The 13,229-nt window shown below is 42.1% G+C and overlaps 1 protein-coding gene across 2 annotated transcripts in view; it reads left to right on the top strand.

Moving 5' to 3' along the window:
* Nucleotides 1-13,229, top strand: part of CLU (clusterin) — a 43,604-nt gene that overhangs the window by 29,117 nt on the left and 1,258 nt on the right. For both annotated transcript variants that reach the window (XM_030198664.1, XM_030198665.1), the window contains exon 7: nt 6,928-7,154. In XM_030198664.1, the coding sequence (XP_030054524.1) occupies nt 6,928-7,154 (227 nt within the window). The remainder of the gene's footprint in view (nt 1-6,927; nt 7,155-13,229) is intronic.

The following is a 13,229-nucleotide window of genomic DNA, read 5'->3' as shown; positions in this document are numbered from 1 at the left end:
GAACCCCCCCCCCCCACCCATCAGATACACAACTCTCACCTACCCTCCAACAATACTCCCTCCCCCACCTACACCCCCTAGAGTTTTGGTGAAAAAGGCGGTAATGCTGAAGAATTTGGCTGCAAGGTCCATGTTCTATAGGAATCCCAAATTTTATGATAGGATATGATGTGGCCGTTCCGGACAGTGGCCAACTTGGACTCACCTGAGATTCTAGTTGCAAGGCTTTATTAACTTGTTAAATATATTTTTCTCTTAAATCAAAGAGCCTCCAACCCTGCCACATAATGGTGTAATTGCAAGTAAGCAAAGAAATCTTCCTTACAGATGTTTTATTCTGACATCAAAGTCTGAAAGAATGTATCTGAACCTGAGCATCGACAATATGAAACAAATTTTATCCCTTTGTGCTCCAAACTTTGAAAGGCTCTGCTTTGCAATAGTGGAGAGAACTCCATATTTTCCTTGACTTGACCCTAAAGGTGTAACTGCTGAGGATCACATCTAAGCAATTTCATACACCCTTTGCCACAAGTCTTATGGGGTTATCCAACACATGAAGATCAATATGCAGCTGGTGGAGACTTTCTGGCTAAACGTGATGGGCCATATCCAGGCAAGTAACAAAAGAGATGGTCCAAAATTACACAAATCAAGACAAGAAAAGCACAAAAGGGCCTCCAAGGCTGGAACAATGGTACAATCTTTAATAAGACACCTGACACAGGCACAACATGCCTCAGGGGTCAAAAGCCAATGTCCTTAAAAATGAATAGATGTCTCAAAAAAATGTCCTTCGGTAGACTCGCCAAAGGTTCCTGTTGGGATTTGGTTCCATAGTGTAGAGCAGTGGTTCCCAATGCTGGTCCTGAATATCTGACTCTTTGGTGGCACCTAGTAGTTATGTGGGTAACATAGTAACATAGTAGATGACGGCAGAAAAAGACCTGCACTGTCCATCCAGTTTGCCCAACTGGGGGAAATGGAGTGGATTGGAGACAAGAAGAGCTCTTTATATATAAAGAAAAGAAAAAGCTGCATGACAGCAATACTCTGCCTATATGGCCAATATTTGGTCTTGTACCTGCATAGTTAACTGGACAAAGTTTAATTTAAGACTGCTGTTTAAGAGTTCCAACTTGGTCCGGTTAACTGTGTGGGCAGCAGCAGTGAATATCACCGTTGCCTACATAACTCTTGACTCCACTCCCGGACCGTCCCATCACTAACTGGGGATTGGCATGAGAGTTGGAGAGGATATTCAGCGGCAGTGCCCCAATAAGTGCTACTAAATATCCCGTCCTACTCACTGGAGTCATTTTGAATTAGACCCATGGTTTTTCAACCAATTTTTCGTCCTATGTACTTTGGCATTAGAACATAAGTGTTGCCATACTAGGACAGACTGAAGGTCCATCAAGCCCAGCATCCTGCTTCCAACAATGGCCATTTCAGGGTACAAGTTCCTGGCACAATCCCCAAGCAGTACAACACATTTTATGCTGCTTATCCTAGAAATATGCTGTGGATTTTCCCCAAGTCCATCTTAATAATGGCTTCTGGACTTTTCTTTTAGGAAATTAGCCATACAAAACAAAACTGGTGTAAAGTGGCTCACTGATACTTTTTTTTTTTCTAGCTCCATTGCTGAGAAGTGCTTGGTATCTTTTTGAGCCAGTCAATGAGATTCCTCATTCCAAGCTATAGTGCCCTGGGATCCCCAATCCTCCCTTGATTTTAGTTTTCATTAATACTTGCAGTGGTATTTTTGCTTTCTTCCTAATGCCACAGATATTTCTCTAAGATATAGTTACATTTTCTAGTTATCTGAAGGACATGTAGCCACTTGGGTATCACAATCCATGATCATGCTATAGAAGGAGTAGCCTAGTGGTTAGTTGGTTTTGATTCCCACTGCAGCTCCTTGTGACTGTGGGTAAGTCACTTAACCCTCCATTGCCCCAGATACAATTCTTAGGTTGTGAGCCCATTAGGAACAGAGAGTACCTGCATATAATAAATGTAAACTGCTTTGATTGTACCACACAAAGGCAATATTTCGAATCCCATTACCTGTATCCGGTAGTGATAAAGGAAATGTCTGCCAAACAGCCAATTTCTCTTGAGTTTCACTCAGCAGGGTAGTATGTTTAGTTGAAACAGGGTCTATAGCTCCACTGGACTCTTCAGACCCAGATACTTTAGGCCCCTGGCTCAACACAAAGGGAAAATGCCCTCCCTGCTTTCCTGCATCTCTGATTTAATAGGTTTAATTTCAATCCTGACACTACTCAGGAGGCTTCACATTTTTGAAAGACATGGGGCAGTGTTTTTTGTGCATGTGCTAGCAGTATAGAATGTCTTTGGCAAAGATAAGGCTTTTAACTACAGTCTTCCCAATTATGCACTGCTGTCACCTGCACATCTTCCCTTACAGCTTGGAGAAATAGGTCAAGACATAGAATGAACAGCAGGTGCAGGAGGGCACCCCTGCCTATTACCCCTTCTCAAGGTTAAAAAGAAACGTTCTTTCCCAGTTAACCAAAACTGTTGCTTTGGGATTGGTGTATAACATTTGTATTGCTCTCAGAAAAGTACCTTCAGTTCCATACCTTGGGAGAACCTGAAATAGGACGAACTCACTCTGTCAAAAGCTTTTGTTTTGTTTGTTTTCTTTTTTTGTTATCAAACAGGCTTAATTCCCAATCTCGTTGGCAATTCTCTAAAGCAGCCAACACTTTAAAGACGTTCAGGATTGCTTGCCTGCCTTTCACAAAGCCCACTTGGTGTTTCTCAACTGGTTGAGGGATGTATCCTGTAAGTTTCAGATAAGATTTGTGTCAGCAGTTTCGTATCTAAATTCAGTTGTGAAATGGGCCTATAAAATTGTGAGAGCATGGGATCTTTACCAGGCTCAGGGATGTTGGTATTGCTTAGAACCTCACTCTGTTCCAACACCTGTTGTAGTGGTGGAACATAATTTCCACCTCCTGCTTGAGTTAAGTTTAACATGCTCTAAGTATTCATTAACTGAGTGTTCAGCTGGTGATTCCTTAGTGGTATTGCCACAGGGGTGGCTCGGAGGCCTGTTTGGACCCCCCCCCCCCCCCAAAGACTGCTGGTTTCTTGTGGTGATATTGGCAGCAGTGCTGCCTGCCCTGCTTCCCCCTCCCTTGCGCACTTGCTCAGTTTTAATGAAATTGAGCGCGCGTGAGCTTTGCACATGCTCAATTTCACTAAAACTGAGCATGCGTGCTGAGGCGGGAAAGCAGGGCAGGCAGCGAATGCAGATTATCACCAGAGGAAGGCTTCTGCTGGTGGGGCTTGGGGACCCCCCTGCCAGCCCAGGTATGTGGGGTTGTTTGTCGAGGGCGGAAAGCAAAATGTGCCACCCCAAATCGAGGTCTAGCTACGCCTCTGGTACATCTTCTGGGAAAAAATATAAGAATGCATAAGATGTCTGTGGCTTTATTTTACATTTACTTCCATAAAGGGCCTGTACCACTGAAACGTACCTAGACACCATGCCATAAGGGAGCGTCTGGCAGTAGTTCTACTTTTGGTGCTCGCCATTTCTAGCATTAGAAAATAATTTTCTGTTTTCTACTGTGAGGAGCATACCCGGCAGTAATCAACTGCGCGGCCACAGTGCTGCCCGATTACCGCCAGGTTAGCGTGTGAGCCCTTACTGCCTTCAAAATAGGTGGCGGTAAGGGCTCAGGCAGTAACCCCCATATTCTGTGTAGTGCGCCTAGAGATTGGCGCCAAAATCGGTGCGGCTTCTTTAACAATACGCGTAATTTAACACACTAATGAGCGCTAAGAGCACTTAACATAATAATGAGCACTAATTGGCACTGATTAGAATTTAGGCGCACAACTTGCTAAGTGTATTCTGTAATGATGTGTGCCGAACTTCTAACGTGTGCAGGCAAAAAGGGGCATGGTTATGGGCGGGGAAATGGACATTTCATGGGCATTCTGAAATTTATGCACCTAGTTATATAATACTAGTAAAAAAAGGCCCGTTTCTGGAACGAATGAAACGGGCGCTAGCAAGGTTTTCCTGGGAGTGTGTATGTTTGAGAGAGAGAGCCAGAGTGAATGTGCGGGTGTGTGACAGAGTGAGACTGTCTGTGTGACAATGTGTGTGTGAGAATGAGAGTGTGTGGCAGGGCCCCCTCACCCCGTTCCCGCCCCTCCTTTTCCTCCTCCTTCCCACACTTTGGGTTCCTTAAGGCTTTCAAAAGTCTATGTACCCCCGTGGCCCTAACGCCCAGTATCCGGATACCCCACCGCTTTCCTCCTCACCCCTTCCCCAAGATATAACACTTTCACGTCCTTCATTTTTTTTTAAAGTGTCCTATCTACCCTGTGTCCAAATGCCCGGCATTCAGATTGTATTCCTCTCGTAAATTTTCATTTCTTTCATTCATTCAGAACTTGCCCACCCCCCCCCTCCCCCAACACTTTCGGTTCCTTCAGTCTTTTAAAACTCTCCTATGTACCCTGTGTGCTAAAGGCCAGCATTGAGATTGTTTTCCTGTCCCAAATTTGCATGTCTTTCAGTCGTTCACAACCCCCCCCCCCCCTTCTCCAGTTTAACACTTTCGTTTCTTTCAGTCTTTTAAAACTCTCCTATCTACCCTGTGTGCTAATGGCCAGCATTCAGATTGTTTGTTTTCCTGTCCCAAATGTTCATGTCTTTCAGAACTCCCCCACTCCCCCCATTTAACACTTTCGGTTCCTTCAGTCTTTTAAAACTCTCCTGTCAACCCTGTGTCCTAATGGCCAGCACTCAGATTGTTTTGCTTTGCCAAATTGTCTGTCATTGACGTCAGTCACTGACGTCAGTGCGTGCCTGCCTAGCAGACCACTTCCGGCAGGCACGGTCCCAGGCACATCCTGTTGGAGGTGACAATTATTATATAGGATGACCCAGTGCGACTAAATCTATGCGCTGGAATTTACACGTTTTCGTTGGTGTAAATGCATGCACGTAGATGTTTCTAATGGGGTGCTGCTCAGATGAGCTTTTGCCGGCTCTTCTTTCCCTGGATCACTGCTGCTGTTGTGTTGTTGATAGACATATGTAACTATCTATACTTAAACCTTGCACACTGCTGCTGTTGTGTTGTTGATAGACATATGTAACTGTCTATACTTAAACCTTGCATTTGTGTTGGCACTTATATTTATAAGTTGTTGTGTTTCCTCCTCTGATTTTTTTTCTCTGTGTTTATTTGTAAAATGGCTGCTCCTCCTGCATGTGCATTCCTGCATTATTTTAGAAAAAGTTCTAAGTCAGCAGATTCGTTTCTAAAATACCACTAGAATTCAGCATGTCCAACCTAGATGTCTCAATTCTATGTAAAATGGGGCTCCACACATCAGAATATGTATAGAGGTGGTTCATTATATTTATGTATATTGTTGCAACAAGGCAGTTGACATTATAAGAAAAAAGTCAGAAATAAAACAGGAAAGAAGAATAAAAATAGTGCTAAAGGTCACAAGTGAAAGCCATCTATCTCATCTGCCACCTGCGACCCAGTGACTATGTAACATCAAGAGACAACAAAGGTAGAACATTTTATTTAATACTTTATAAAGACTGAGATGTACCTGCTTTGTAAAATGTACAGGAAAAAATGCATTTCTGTCTCTCTTTTTTTTTTTTTTTTTACCAGTATTGCACTGTTTATAGAGTCTGGTTTCCTTGAACAGAGAGTGAGGGGGTCTCTATTTCAATTCTGTTGTTTGTTTGTTTTACAGCCCTTTTTTTGCATTTTTTTCTGAATTGTTCTCTTTGTCAAAATACTTTTGAAAATAGGATCCTGTAGTATTTGCTAAAAGTATCTGGCAACTTTGTTTATGGCAACGATCATGAATAGCACAATAGCTAACAAAAGTAGACATTGCTAATGAGTTGTTAGAAAAATTGCATGGCACTGAAATGTCCTCGTGCTGATTTATAAAGAGATACACAGTATAAGACACTAGAGCAGGCTATATGCAAGAACTCATTTGTGCAGGGCCAACGCTGGGGGTGGGGGGAGGGCGGGCAAACAGGGCAGCTGCCCTGAGCCCTACAGCTCAAGGGGGCACTACAGTCCAAGCATCTCTTCCCCTTCTCCCCACCACAGTCTGTGACCTCCCTTCCTGACCACCTTTTTAAAAAAAAAATTATTTCCCTTCTCATAGGGACCCCAGCATGGCAGTCATTTTTACAAGCTGCCTACAGCTGCCTCTGAAGCTTTCCCTGTCTGCTGCGATCTGCCCCCCTCTGACACAGTTTTCTAGTTTCTGCCTGGGTGGATCGAGGCAGAGAGGGAAAGCTTCGCCGGGGCCCCTCTGAGAAGGGAAATAAAAATTTTAAAGAAGTCCGCAAGCTGAGGGGAAGGGAGCGAGACGGACTGTAGTAGGGAAAAGGGGAAGAGATGCCTGGATCATTTAGTACCAATGCAGGTGGAGAGATTGGGTGGAGGGCGGATCAAGGGCGTCCTCAATTTCTGCCCTGGGCCCCACCATGTCTAAAACCGGCCCTGCATTTGTGCATCGTTTTAAAGCATGTATGATAGGAATAAGGTGCATTTTGTAAATGCCTGACATGCCAGACTGGATGCATAGTTTTAAAGGGCAGATCAGAAAAATGTTTCATTTGACAATATACAAGGGGAGGGGGTAGGCTGTCCTTTCAAACAGGGTAGTTCTCTGTGCTGTAACATACAGGATTTTATTTTGGTTCTATAGCTGGATTTCAAGGAGGATGAAAACAGGGCTACTGGTGGTCAATTTAGAATAGAACATTGAAAGTATTGTCTATATGAAACTGTTTAGGGAGCAAGCTGAATTTTAGTGTATGGTGTGCCAGTTAATTTGCTGTATTGTAATCCCACCAATTTCTCTTTTTTTGACCCTTGAAAGACTGCTCTGGGAAAGGAAGTTTGCAGAGAGAACTGCAAGAGCAGTTTGAAGATTCCATGAGACTGGCTGAGAAATTCACGGGTCTGTATGACGACCTGCTACAGAAATTCCAAGAGGAGATGTTAAATACCACCAGCATCTTCGATCGGCTCAATGAACAGTTTGGCTGGGTTGCCAAACTTGCCAACATGACAGAGAACAGCAATGGAATCTTCCAAGTGTCCACAGTAAGTCCATCCCGTTGGGATTTGTTTATGCAGCCTTGTAAACCATTTCTTCTTACTCCTTCCATTCTCATCAAGGATCCACCCTCTATGAAATCCAGTGTTCCTCATCCATCCTCTTCTGTGTAGTCATAAAGCTCACAATTTGTTTTTTAATGGTTTATGAAGGCTCCAGTATTTAGCCTTTTGTATATTTCTTCTGACTCTTTTATTTCTCACTTGGTTTATTGTAGTAATTTGGTGAGGAAGCCATCAAACATTCCCTTCATCCGCTTCAGATGCTGCAATGCACCCTGTACATATTCCCTGTCTCTGTCCTCATTACTGTCATTTTTAAAATGTTTGTCCCCTTCTCACTGCATTCTTATTCCTCCCATTATACACTAATGACAATTTAAAGTTCTCACCTAGACTGTGTAGAGGGTAATTCTGTAACAGTTTGCTTAGATTGGGAGACCAAGTTGGCACCTGTTGAGGTTATTTTTATAAAGATCAGTACAGATCTTGCCAACGTCGTAGCTACAGTGTGGTCACTTACATGTACATTTAGACCTGGTCCTGGGGCTGATGTAATGTGAAGGTACATTATTTTATAACCAGTGTTAAGTAGTAATGTATTACTAACTAATATATTACTTTTACGCAAATGTAATATAAAATAACATCAGAATTTGTATTCCACTTGCACCGCCTCAATTCTAAGTGGATCACAATCAAAGAGACCAGGACAATAACTGGGAATTACATAATAAAAACACCAAGTTTACTAGTAAAATCAACAGCTGTAAAAGTGAAACCTAATCATTGATTAATACTAATCAGTTTCAAATTGTGTTATCCCCTTTTTCTATTCCTTTATACAACATATATTTATGGAACAAAATAGTTTTGATCCTCCTCCTGAAATCCTGATAGTTAATATTTTTTATTTTTTTTTTGTTACATTTCTACCCCGTGCTTTCCCACTCATGGCAGGCTCAATGCGGCAGGCAATGGAGGGTTAAGTGACTTGCCCAGAATCACAAGGAGCTGCCTGTGTCGGGAATCAAATTCAGTTCCTCAGTTCCCCAGGACCAAAGTCCACCACCCTAACCACTAGGCCACTCCTCCACTCTGTAGAGCTTTATTACATATGTCCTTTCCTAATCTTGCTGCTTTAAAGGCAAACAAAGCTCCAACATTTTCATCCTTTTTTTTTTGCCTTGTAATGAAGGGAAACCGACACCCAGATGCACAACTTAATAAGCCAGCAACATGGTTTTTACACTGGTTTGAGCCGGTTTAGCGAGCATGGAGTTCAGCAAGACATGCACAAAAGGGTTCCGCGAGCTCTTTTCCCGTCACGGGAGCAGCTAATGAAAATTGTATGCAAAGTTTATTATATTGAGCTAATCACTATTCAGAATTGCTTTTCAAGTGATGCACAGCCATTTTCCTAGTGATGCACAGAAAAGACTGCCTACCTTAACGCTGAAAGTTTTTTATGGGTGGTCAGGAGCTGCCAGTATTGCTGTTTCTTTCCCATTACCACTAAAATAACAGCTGCTGGTTGACTGAAGAGAGCTGTGTAGAACCCGTCCCACTGTGGCATTTCTAGAGCCCCGCCCCGCTCGCCAAGCATGCACACAGGCAGCCCTTCACTCTCTCCTTCGCCCTGCTCTCCCTTGCTTCTTTCCCTACCTATACTGCTACCAAGGGTCTTGTATGTCTAATTGGTAATCTTTTACATGAGATGAAGTGGCCGGTGCCATTTTGATGTTCCATTGGTTCAGGAAGTTTGTTAGAAGCTTGGTGTTGGCATCATGTTGCTTGTCTAGGTGTAGATTGGTATCACCTAGTAGAAGGACATTCGAGAAGTTTGTGCATATGTTTGATACGAAGTCCATGACGTCATCTTGAGCATTGGACCATCTTCCAGGCAGGCGGTAGAAAAGTATACCACATAGTTTATGAGTTAATGTCGAGTCTGTAATTTTTGCATGCCATGATTTCAATTGCAGGGGATATATGTTCAGCTATGGTTTCTACTATAAAGAAGGATTTGTATATTAAGGTGACCCCCGCCTCCTTTCTTTTTAGTTCTGTTGATCTGTGTTATTTTATATCCCGGTGGCCATAAGTCAAGCAGTACTAGGTCGTCTCGCATTTGCAGCCACATTTCTGTTATGAATAGTATACTTAATTGCTGTTTCAATCCAGTCTCTAATTATGCTTGACTTGCTAACTGCTGATCTCACATATATAAAACGGAGCTAGTCCAAACAAAATTTTATACAGAAAAAAATTAAATTGTAGCCTAGCTTCAATGGGAAGCCAATGCAGAAATAAGTACTGTCATTTTTTTCTTAAGCAAGAAAATCAGATGAACAGCCATATTTTGAAATGATTATAGTTAGTACATAAGTAATGCCATACTGGGAAAAGACCAAGGGTCCATCGAGCCCAGCATCCTGTCCACGACAGCGGCCAATCCAGGCCAAGGGCACCTGGCAAGCTTCCCAAACGTACAAACATTCTATACATGTTATTCCTGGAATTTTGGAGTTTTCCAAGTCCGTTTAGTAGCGGTTTATGGACTTGTCCTTTAGGAAACCGTCCAACTCCTTTTTAAACTCTGCTAAGCTAACCGCCTTCACCACTTTCTCCGGCAACGAATTCCAGAGTTTAATTACACGTTGGGTGAAGAAAACTTTTCTCCGATTTGTTTTAAATTTACTACACTGTAGTTTCATCGCATGCCCCCTAGTCCTAGTATTTTTGGAAAGCGTGAACAGACGCTTCACATCCACCTGTTCCACTCCACTCATTATTTTATATACCTCTATCATGTCTCCCCTCAGCCGTCTCTTCTCCAAGCTATATAGCCCTAGCCTCCTTAGTCTTTCTTCATAGGGAAGTCGTCCCATCCCCGCTATCATTTTAGTCGCCCTTCGCTGCACCTTTTCCAATTCTACTATATCTTTCTTGAGATGCGGCGACCAGAATTGAACACAATACTCAAGGTGAGGTCGCACCATGGAGCGATACAACGGCATTATAACATCCTCACACCTGTTTTCCATACCTTTCCTGATAATACCCAACATTCTATTCGCTTTCTTAGCCGCAGCAGCACACTGAGCAGAAGGTTTCAGTGTATTATCGACGACGACACCCAGATCCCTTTCTTGGTCCGTAACTCCTAACGTGGAACCTTGCATGACGTAGCTATAATTCGGGTTCTTTTTTCCCACATGCATCACCTTGCACTTGCTCACATTAAACATCATCTGCCATTTAGCCGCCCAGTCTCCCAGTCTCGTAAGGTCCTCTTGTAATTTTTCACAATCCTGTCGCGATTTAACGACTTTGAATAACTTTGTGTCATCAGCAAATTTAATTACCTCGCTAGTTACTCCCATCTCTAAATCATTTATAAATATATTAAAAAGCAGCGATCCTAGCACGGACCCCTGAGGAACCCCACTAACTACCCTTCTCCATTGTGAATACTGCCCATTTAACCCCACTCTCTGTTTCCTATCCTTCAACCAGTTTTTAATCCACAATAGGACATTTCCTCCTATCCCATGACCCTCCAATTTCCTCTGTAGCCTTTCATGCGGTACCTTGTCAAATGCCTTTTGAAAATCCAGATACACAATATCAACCGACTCCCCTTTGTCCACATGTTTGTTCACTCCTTCAAAGAATTGAAGTAAATTGGTCAGGCAAGATTTCCCCACACAAAAGCCATGCTGACTTGGTCTCAGTAATCCATGTCCTCGGATGTGCTCTGTAATTTTGTTTTTGATAATAGCCTCTACCATTTTCCCCGGCACCGACGTCAGACTCACCGGTCTATAATTTCCCGGATCTCCCCTGGAGCCTTTTTAAAAAATGGGCGTTACATTGGCCACCCTCCAATCTTCCGGTGCCACGCTCAGCATTTGCTTTGAAGAGCCTATATAAACAATATTTCAATGATCAAGTTGTGGAAGCAGTAATGCCTGCACCAGTAGTCTAAATTGTTCCATTGTAAGAATGAAATAACTCTAATCATTACTTTTTCCACAACCGAGTAATATGTCTCATTACTTTTTATAGTCATGGTAACTTTTATTAAACAAGTAACTAGTAACTGTAATATGTTATTTTTCAGAGTAACATTATTTTATTAAACTACTAAGTGTAACACATTACTTTTACAGAGTAACTTGGGCAACACTGTTTATAATGTATGCACGTACTGAGCTGAATCTGCCTCTGCTGTACCCTAAATATGCTTAACACCTGGATCGCGTATAAGTACCTGCCTAATTGTCATTATGCTTACTTGTAAATTTTGTTTCTTTTGTGTTTTTTTTTTAAATAAAAGGCCTCTTATACACATAAAACAGCAATCACACTAGTAAAAGTCTTTATAAAATTAACTCCTGGGGTAACTCTGTAAGGAGGGTGACAATACGTAGGCACCAAAAAGTCCCACAAATGACTAGAATACTGGCATATTTATTTATTTATTTAATACATTTATACCCCACATTTTCCCACTAGTTGTAGGCTCAGTGTGGCTTACACATAACCATAGGGTAGGCTACAGTTCAGAAAGTATAAATGAACAATGTAACAGTAGGTTATTAAGCGTATGGAGATAGTACAGGGTAATACAAGATAATAAGGTCCATGGATTTTGCTGAAAACAGGAAAAATTAAGATTAGGTTGTCTGGAAGGTATACCTTTTTGAACATGGTGGTCTTCAATAATTTTCTGAAATTTAAATAATATGCATGTATGTGGACAGATAGACACACAAATGCCAATATTCCAGCTATGTGCCATTCAATAAGGTGCCTAAATGTGGTGTTTCTTTTACTTGCTTAGTATCTTCTTGAAATAAACTTTCCGTGTAGCAATTCCAAGTTTGTGGAATTCCTTGCCAGATGGAATTAGACTACAACAGGATTATTTGCGATTCCTACTGAAAACTTGTGACTCCTTTTAAAAAGCCGCGGTACTGATTCCCGTGCGGCAAATACAACAAAGCCCATAGGAATGAAAGGGCTTTGTCGCATTTGCTGCGCTCAGAATCATTACCAAAGCTCGGTAAAAGGAGAACTTGGTAATTTCAAACATTCTCAATAGGTTTTTGATTCTGTTTGTGCTCTCATGGATTCAATTTAGTAATAAACTATTGAGTAAATTTCTATTTTTTTAAAGAATGTATTTGATCTTAAATGTAATTTAGGTATGAGCAACCTTTTTATTCTAAACTGTAAACTGTTTAGAGCTAAGGGTTGAGACAGTATAGAAAAATACTGTTTATTATTATATAACATGGCACTCGGAGCTCCATATCGTCATAACCTCTCAACCAGGAAAAAATTACACGAAACCTCATAAATGAAAAACTACGATGCACTTCTCATTCCCGCAAATGCCACCTATTCTTCTTGTCTGTCATGTAAATGCATTCTATGGTACAAATGATCATTTAAGACTGAAATTTTGCAATCGTCTCTCTTGTACTATTTAAGCCACATTGAACCTACCTAAGGGTGGGAAAATGTGGGATGCAGTAAACAAATAAATAAATTGATTGCATTTGTATCCCACATTTTCCCACCATTAGGTGGCCAGGCTACCAATCAGGTAACCTCGTAGGGCAGGAAGACGCCTGAGCTTGCCTTCTATTTAGGGTCTGGCTCCTGGAAGGTAAGTGCATGACAGCTGCAGACTTTGCAGAGCTTGAGAGCAGGCAGTAGTACAGAAGGAACTGCTGACTAGTCATGATGAAACAATACCATCAAAGCTCCTTTTCTTCTACTGTGCTCCAATCACACTGAGACAGGGATAGACCCTACATGTCGTTGATCAGTTGGGAGGCAGGGATAGTGCTGGGCAGACTTATATGGTCTGTGCCAGAGCTGGTGGTGGGAGGCGGGACTGGTAGTTGGGAGGCGGGGATAGTGCTGGCCAGACTTATACGGTCTGTGCACTGAAGAGGACAGTACAAATAAAAAAGTAGAACATATGAATTTATCTTCTTGGGCAGACTGGATGGACCGTGCAGGTCTTTTTCTGCCGTCATCTACTAT

Source organism: Microcaecilia unicolor, chromosome 3, assembly GCF_901765095.1.
Source record: "Microcaecilia unicolor chromosome 3, aMicUni1.1, whole genome shotgun sequence".
Lineage (NCBI taxonomy): Eukaryota > Metazoa > Chordata > Amphibia > Gymnophiona > Siphonopidae > Microcaecilia > Microcaecilia unicolor.
The sequence above is the reverse complement of the archived record's forward strand: the minus strand, read 5'-3'. Positions and strand labels throughout refer to the sequence as shown.